The following is an 8,922-nucleotide window of genomic DNA, read 5'->3' as shown; positions in this document are numbered from 1 at the left end:
TAATGCTGATAACGATTGCATTGAAAATATTTGAAAAAGAGCAGCAAAAATATATAATGAAAATAATCTAAGTATTTTTGTAACCTAACTCTTACGTTAGACAGGAGAAAGACGAAGTGGCTATATTAATTTAAAGTAAAAAAACATCGTATTGTTGCATTCAAAAGTGAAGTACATTGTATATGGTGATTTATTTTCTGATTTCTAAATATTGAGAATTCTAACAATCGAAAGATCATTGTTGATTCATGACAACTTCCAAGGCAATTTGAGTATAATCTTTTCTTGTCTTCTTTTTATCTTTTGTTAGGCAGCATTTAATTCTGTACTTACAAATTAAGACATTACATGATACGAAATTTACATGTTTTCTATTTGAAAGGAATATCTTAAATGTTACATTTGCCTGTAATTCTTTATAATTGGCCGTTAATTCTGCAAAAAAGTTGCTCAAAATTTGTCTTTAATTCCGCATGACGTTCCTCCAATTTGTCTTTAATTCCGCATGACTTTCCTCCAAACTTTCCAATCTAACTGAAATATCACAAATTCAAATTTACATTTCAAATAAAATATGGCTGCGCAGCAATGTTAAGGCGTACTACGAGAAAATCAACGGAATATGAACGTGCATAAATACAAACTTTTTTTACCGAATTTATTTTTGTAAAGCTACTGGATCATCACATGAATTTAATATTAATTGAAATAACATTGTATACCGCGTTAATTCTGTATTGAATTTGATTTGCTTACGTTATTTGACATTCACGTTATAAATGTATGTAATGTGTACTGTACGTAGGTCATGAAGAAATTTCAATATCGCAAAGGCATACCCTAGGTCAAATTAAAAATTTAAGCAATAAATTGTTTCTAAATATCTTATAGTTTATGGAAAGTGCTTCTGCTTTAAATTTAATTCGCATTTTATTAGTTTAAATTTGAGGTTATTTAGCTCTAGTCGAAATATGTTGGACCTTCACCAAGTATTTTATGTATTAATTAAGTTATGCTCTCGATTTCAGGAAAGCAGCAGCACTTTGCAAGTTAAGGGATGTTTCCTTTATGTATATTTAAAAACTGGTCAAGATCTATAAACTGTATGCTCTTGCGAAAACGCGATTTAAGGAGGCACCTCGGCGTGAAACATGCGAACCCTGTACAAAAAAAAACATTGTAGAATAAATTCAATACATTCTCGCGATAGTTTTTAAATGAGGTTTCAGATTTGTATTAATGGTCTACCTAACATTTCCAAATAATATTCTCTTTAATAATAGAATGCAATATTTACATTTGCTGTGTATTTCTACTAAGCCAACTGTGAAATTGATATGAATGCCATTTTCGTGTATATTCACATGTAGAAATATGCACGGAGGAACTCGCGCTAAAATGACGTCACAATGAGGCTACAGAGAATTCGTAAAATATATAACGATATAGAGCAGCAAATAATTCGAACATTGAGTATATTTTCGGTGCTTTTGAACAATGTAAATATAAGGAATTTTTCTAAGTTTAGTGTGAATTATTAGTGTATAAATCACGCAGAATTGCACGTAGAGATATTTTTCATGAAAATACGGTGAAATACCATAAAACAACACATCTTCTAGTTTCTCGTCTCTACTTTCGTTTTGATTTAATGCATTTCCGTGAATATAATGCTTACTTCCTGTAAGGGGAGAAGTCATTAAAAATGCTTTTTAGATAAAAAAAAATGGGGAGAGATATGTCTTTACAGTAAAGAGATATCTCTTTTTGCTTGAGAGATATCTCTTTTGGACATTTTTGAAAGATATCTCTTTTACTTTGAAAGATATCTCTTTAACTTGGAAAGATATCTCTCAAAGTAAAAGAGATATCTCTCTAGGTGAAAGAGATATCTCTCTAAGTGAAAGAGATATCTCTTTAACACTAGGAGATATCTCTCTTAAGGAAAGAGATATCTCTTTAAGTGTAAGAGATATCTCTCAAAGTAAAATAGATATCTCTCTGAATGAAAGAGATATCTCTCTGAATGAAAGAGATATCTCTCTGAATGAAAGAGATATTCTCTAAGTGAAAGAGATATCTCTTTCTTGGAGAGATATCTCTTTAATTTGAGAGATATCTCTTTAATATGAGAGATATCTCTTTAATTTGAGAGATATCTCTGTTATTTAAGAGATATCTCTCTAAAATAAGAGATATATCTGTAATTTTAAGTGAAATGTTATTTTACAAGTAATTAGTAAAAGGGCTTGCCCTAAGCGACAGTACTAAGTTGAATTAAAAAAAAAGGTAGTAATCGTGCCTTCGCCAAACGCTCAGCACTTTGAAGTGAAAGTTACGGGTCTTTCCGATGAGACCTTGAAAACCAAAGCCCCGTGTCACAGTAGGCCTTGCAACGATAAAGATCATTCACTGCTCAATGGCCGATTAAAGGTCTAAATTTAATTTGCAGCCCCTCATCGGTATATGGAGACTACATTTTATAAGTGAAAAGTTCTCGAAAGGGACGTAAAATATAAAATCAATCAATTAATATAAACTGTCATAACCCTAACCCAAAGTCAAAGGCAACTTTGTATAACTGATAATCCCTGTCCGATCCACAACTCTCGGATGGAAAATAGTGGAAATTAATACATGTGTATTCATAGAAAGATTAATTATGAATATATGGTGTGTCATGACGTTGACAATGGAATAAAAGAAATAATTTTCAGGGTCGTGCAAAGCCGGTTCTGCAGATATTTATTTTTCAATGAAGTATCTTTAAGAGATCCCAAAGTAATAACCATTGATTTCTAATTAAAGATAGAGTGGAATATCATTTATGGCAGATTTGAATGGCATTAAAGATGAAAAATGGCTCCACATTAGACAAAACTTTCCTTTCCTTTGTGTCAGAGATACGCATAACTTTTACAATAGAATGTGTAAATAATTAAAGATAGTGTTTTACTACCGAGGTACCTAGAAAAGGAACGCAATGACACCTCCTCATTTGGCAAATGCTAAAACGACTCCAAATTCAAATTTTATGGAACATAAGATGGCTGTGTCTCAAAATCAGATATTTTCACTATCCATATAAAAGTTGGCACCGTGATTGCTTAGAGTATTTCCTTCGCTAACATATAGCAACATTCGAGACAAAATGTATGGAGCTAGGTTCACTCTAGCATGAAATGGTCCTGTCCATATACACTTCAATTATTCAAGTCCCCAACACACTACGTCTCATTTAAAACACAAATATAAAGGAGATACTAAGTGCTTTCATTTTCTGTTACAAACTTTCCTCTGTGAGTCCAGGTATTAAAAAAAGATTTGTAAAATTTCAACTTTCTTGAATTTTGCAGAAAACAGGTGTTTATGAGTACCTTCAGCAAAGAATCAAATATAAGCCCACTTCCTCGATCATAAAGAAAATAAAACGTGTTTTTAAATCTTCAAAAATAGTTCTTTCATTATATATAATAACTAATTTTGTACGAAAGGTTGAAATCAATTAAATATTTAAAACAAACTGCTGGAATATCTAGCTATATAAAGAAACTTTCAGTATTTGGGAATAATGACGCAATTCATGATACATGGATTAGCGAGAAAATTAAGTCATTTTCCATAAATATCCATTCACCAAGAGTTAAAGTGATATTTTAATGAAATGAACAGTTTTGATTTTTCAGAAATTCACAAGACCAAAGATCCTAGGTGAACCTTCCTCTTCGATAAATTTCCCTTGTTTGTTAAATTGTTTTGATCTTTGTCATATGTTTAAGAAGTATATATATAATGTTGAGAAAATGTGGTTAACAAAACATATAGAAGGAAATCTTTTGATTTACCTTTTCCCTTTCAGGGAAGATAAGGAAGTAAATTATTACAAAGGATTTGAACTACATGTATAAAGAACAAAACATACTTGTCACATTATAACTTTTGAAAGTGTGACCGGTCGGCAGGGGATGCTCACTCCTCTATGGCACCTGATCCCACCTCTGATGTTTAGAGGTCCGTGTTTGCTCTGCTCCTATTTTGTATTGTTTTATGGACTTTTGAGCTTGAATACTGTTCGTTATCTCAATATATTTCATTCAAAAATTATATAACCTATATCAATGAATCGGTTTCTTTGTAGCACAAACTTGAAATTTAAGTCAAAGTTTAAAAAAAAAAAAACAGACTCCTGTCGATTAACATTTTGATTTATTTTACTAACTGTTCTAAGTTTTGAAATATACATTGTAGATATAAACATAGGATAGAACAGGTGTATAGGTAATACAAACTGATCATGAATAAATTTAATTCTGAAAAGTAACAGAAACTGTGTACTGAAAACCAAATCTTGAAATACAGAAATCCTTCTGTGTATAAAAAAAGTACTCAAAAATTACAACGAAGACGATTATCTTTTGAAAATTTTCTCACAGCAAATCCTCCTAAGTTCATTTCTGAATTTATTGTCAAAAATCCAGTAAATATACGGATTAGCAATGTGATTCAGAAGGTTCAAACGCAGACAGAAATAGAACAAATTTAACATGAACCCTCTCAGGACCATTTTGGGATGTAAGAAAGTGTAGACCTGCGTAACAAGTGACGTCAGATACGAAACTACGTAGACAATAATGATGACGAGAAACATGACGCTGATATTCCTCCGCGCTCTTTGTTCCCGGTTTTCGTGGGTCTTTAAGGTGTTTGGGGGTTCAGTATTATGGGTTCTCACAACATTTTGTGGTACAGCCGTCATTGTTATATTTTCAAAACTGACATCCTGTGTTTCTTTGGATGAGATATCGGTGACGTCGTCTGGAATTGTACTGGTTCGATTTCGTTTGGTAGGTGACAATGTTTTATAAATAGTTTTGATCACAGGAATGTACAGAGCGGAAGTGACAATGATATTTATAAAAGAAAGAATGAGAAGAGCTCCAAAATACGGGATCATTACACTGTTTCCATTGCTTCCATCATCGAAATGACACACTGTTACCGAAGAGGGTTCAAGTATACCGCTGAATTTCACAATTGGAGCGGAATACCCAATCGATATTAGACATATAATCATGGTAGCAATTTTGCATGATTTTGTTGTCATTTGCGGACCAAACGGACGACAGATGATTAAATATCTCTGTAATGCTATCGCAAGTATTAAGTGCGCTGACATCCCTCCTGTCAGAATGATTAAAAAACTAAAAATTTTACATAATATTTCACTAGGGTATATGTAACGCATGGTGTTGTCAATGTGAAATTGGGTCACATTGGAAACACATCCTGCAAGATCCACAAATGCCAGAATTGGAATGAAAAACCGAGAAACAGTTTTGTCTTGTACATATCTACAGTACACTAATAGAACAAGAGAGTTTCCGAATACTCCAAAGACAGCAGCAATTAATTGTGCGATTGTATTGGGAAGTAATCGTTCCGCATGTTGCTCAGAGAAACTTTGTGCAGACTCCATCATCACATTTGTTGTTCAGAATATACGTTTTTATTTGAATTTTAATCCACGCCTTGACTGAAGGACAGATGTTTTGTGATATAAAGGGAAAGTACGATTACTCATCCAAGAGCTACATGTAAAACAAACCTATCACGAGCAACTAATATATATATATATATATATATATATATATATATATATATATATATATATATATATATATATATATATATGCTGCGCGAGCCTACTTACTGTGTAGAGTTTGAATATTTTTTTTAAAATTAGGAAGTGAAAAAGCATAAAAAAAATTATTCCCTGCTGATTAATCCCGGATATATAACTCACTATAGTATCTAAAAGTCGAGAATTTATACAAAACTGTTTTAAGAGTTTGTCTTCAATCAAACGAAATTAAGGGATTGAATGTTTCATTGATTTGACATCGGTCAATGAAAATGATATTTGAAAATTGAATTTTGAACACTTGTGTAATTTTCAAGGGGTGCATCCTTATACTAAGGACATGGGTTGAAAAAGAATATTTTGTCCTTTGAAATAAGTAAAGGTTTATTTAAAAAAAAATGCAGTGAAATTAACTTCCTTCTGAATTATAATAAATTATCCTCAGCAAAAATACTTTCATAGAAAATTACATGTAAGCAAAAGCTTATATTTTGTTTATTGCATGATCTATATATGCCACGGATACGCCTACATCTAGGTGCATTGTTAAAAAAACAACACAAGTTGTTCGAAAACAAATTGTCAAAAATATCTCTGATTGAAACCTTACAGTCTTTAATTTTAGTAAAGGTTTGCTTTGTTTTTATACCAAAACTGGTTATCTGTTGACTGTATATATGATAAATTGTTAATATCCCGAAGGAGAATCAAATCAATTATTTTGTCAGAGTATGTGCCCCTTACAGACTCAGCAGATTGACACCTTTTTTATACTGGGCACCATGTCAGCTAGTTTGGAATCGTTTATTTTTTCAATATCCGTAGTAAAATATAGACCAAACAATAATGTTACGTCCCTTATTATAAATTAATTCAAAAGAGATTGATCGGTTCAAAAATCATAACGTCAGTGTTTTGTTTATCTTTTCAATTTTTTGTTTGCCCCCACTTTCACTGAAAGTTGGGGATATTAATTTCGGTCTGTCTGTCCGTTCGTCCATCTGTCCGTCTAGCTGTATTTCTGTCTGTAACACTTTCGTTTCCGCGGGATATCTCGAGAAGCCTTTGAGCTTTGGCAATGATATTTTACATAGCAACTTCCTATGACTTTAAAAAAAGACCCCTATTGATTTTGGGGTCAAAAGGTAAATGGTCAAGATCATAATTCACAAATCCTGTGTGTTTAAACACTTTCGTTTCCACGCGATATCTCAAAAAGCCTTTGAGCTTTTGCACTAAAATTTTACATAACAACTCCGTATGGCCTAAGGAGGATCCTATTGATTTTGAGATCAAAAGGTTAATGGTCAAAGTCGTAAAATCATACATTCTGTCTGTGTATAACACTTTCGTTTCGGGCGATATTCAACAAGCTTTTGAGCTTTTGCAATGAAATTTTATACCATAACTCCCTATGGTCCCGACTGCAGCTCTCAAAGTGTCCCGCCCGTTGATTTTTTTTTTTAATTTGATCAATTTTTATTTTATCAAAAGTCAATTGGAAATTTTGTTGGCATCGATCACGCTCAGAGTTTTAGTGTTACTCCCCGTTTTCTATTTGCTTCAGTATACATTTGATAACTGCAAATCCCGGAACCCTCCCCCCTCCCGACCCCCCTCTTGATCCGTGCATGCTCTTTTTTCCTTAAGCGGGGGACACAAATTCTCTGAATTAGCTTGTTAAAGTAAACTTTGCTTTCTAAGCGTCAGAGATTCTGAACATTAAAAGAAAGCATTTTGTTACGGGTACTGCCTACATGTTTGAAAAGAGAGGGTTGGATGACTGAAAAATTAAAAAAAAATCTATTATCACAATTTTCAATTGCATAAATTTTTCTATGATTCTCAAAAATATTCATTTTACGTAACCGACGTCACTCCGATGACATATTGCTATGTTTTACACATGTACATGTTTATTGCTTTTCGTTTTTTATCACCGATTGTTGTTCATTGTAATTTTTTTTTAATCTTTTAATGTGAATGTCTCATCTGACTGAACGAATTTCAAAAGCTTTGGTATATCAGGTGTAGCAGGGATTATATATTGTAGAAAACTGCGAGATTAGATTGTCTATAATTTTATTCCATTTATAATTACCTGATCAGTCAGTGCCCTGAAAATGCAGTGCATATTTCAATATGGAAACATAAGCAGTAATTGTATATTAACAAATAATAATAAGAAGAAACATTAAACCACCTCTGAGGAACACAAGAGTTATCCATCTTGATTCAGAGTTTCATATAATGCAAAAATCATATTAAACATGCACATATGTTGACATTATAATGAGCAGAAAAAATATTACTAAATTTCAAATTAACAATTTTCAGAATGAAAGAATAAACCAGAATTGTAGATCAGAACAGAAAATTTGTAACTTTTTTTAGGAACAGATTCATTTTAATAAATGTTAAATTTCATCCTTCATCCCAAAATAATTCATGTAGCTTATCATTTCTAATAGATATCATGAATAATAAATTGATGTATTGTTAAAGTAAGTTGTGATATTTACATTTCTTTAAAACAGCGAGAGATTTTATTTTTATGTAGTTGTATATACTCTTAAAAAGAATCGCATAATAGGCACAATACTCTGAGAAATGTAAGATGGTTTTTGTCATACAATTTTTTTTTTAGACGGCTATGATTCATTCGAGTAAAATGCGTTATTTTTTAACGCAATTGTTAATTGTACAGCTATTCTACAAATCTCACATACAAAAAGACCCGATTTTGCAAAATGCTAAAAACAATTTTTTTCTCAATTTTTATTTGTTGGTTTCTGATGCAATTCTTTAAGGTAACAAAGGGCTGAGGTTCCCGATATTTTGATTCTGGTTTTATCTGATAATTGACGATATTTAAAAATGCTGCATCTGAATGTTGCATATCACAAAAAGGAAAATGGGCGACTGGAAGCAGGTGTACCACAGTATACAATTGCAAGAGGTTAGGCATAGCACCATATCTAACCTATAAAACATATACCATCAGCATGGAACATCCATTGTTCCCCAAAAATATGGCAGACCACGCGTGACATCAGCAGCACAGGATCGCTTCAGTAGTTTGCGTAATTTTCGTGAATGACGTCATCTACAGAATTAGCTATCCCTGAACTGCACAGCATATCTAATAAGACCGTTTGCAGTTGACTACGGTATGCTGGAATTATTGCCAGAGGATTATTCATGCCATTGTTCTGACCCCACAACACCACAAATATCGGCTTCAAAGATTTCAGACCAACAGAGTATGGCCACAGCAACAC

At 32.4% G+C, this 8,922-nt stretch overlaps 1 protein-coding gene across 1 annotated transcript; it reads right to left on the bottom strand.

Annotated features, from left to right (window-relative positions):
• Window positions 1-4,393: 4,393 nt before the first annotated feature.
• On the bottom strand, window positions 4,394-5,549 carry LOC133180480 (annetocin receptor-like). The gene has a single exon (XM_061314995.1). It carries the CDS (start codon window positions 5,477-5,479, stop codon window positions 4,409-4,411), a length of 1,071 nt encoding a protein of 356 aa, XP_061170979.1. The 5' UTR covers window positions 5,480-5,549; the 3' UTR covers window positions 4,394-4,408.
• Window positions 5,550-8,922: the final 3,373 nt, after the last annotated feature.

This window comes from Saccostrea echinata, unplaced genomic scaffold, assembly GCF_033153115.1.
Source record: "Saccostrea echinata isolate AGI-Se365-2 ecotype Australia unplaced genomic scaffold, CSIRO_AGI_Sech_v1 ptg000006l, whole genome shotgun sequence".
Classification (NCBI taxonomy): domain Eukaryota; kingdom Metazoa; phylum Mollusca; class Bivalvia; order Ostreida; family Ostreidae; genus Saccostrea; species Saccostrea echinata.
This window is presented reverse-complemented; position numbering and strand designations above follow the sequence as displayed.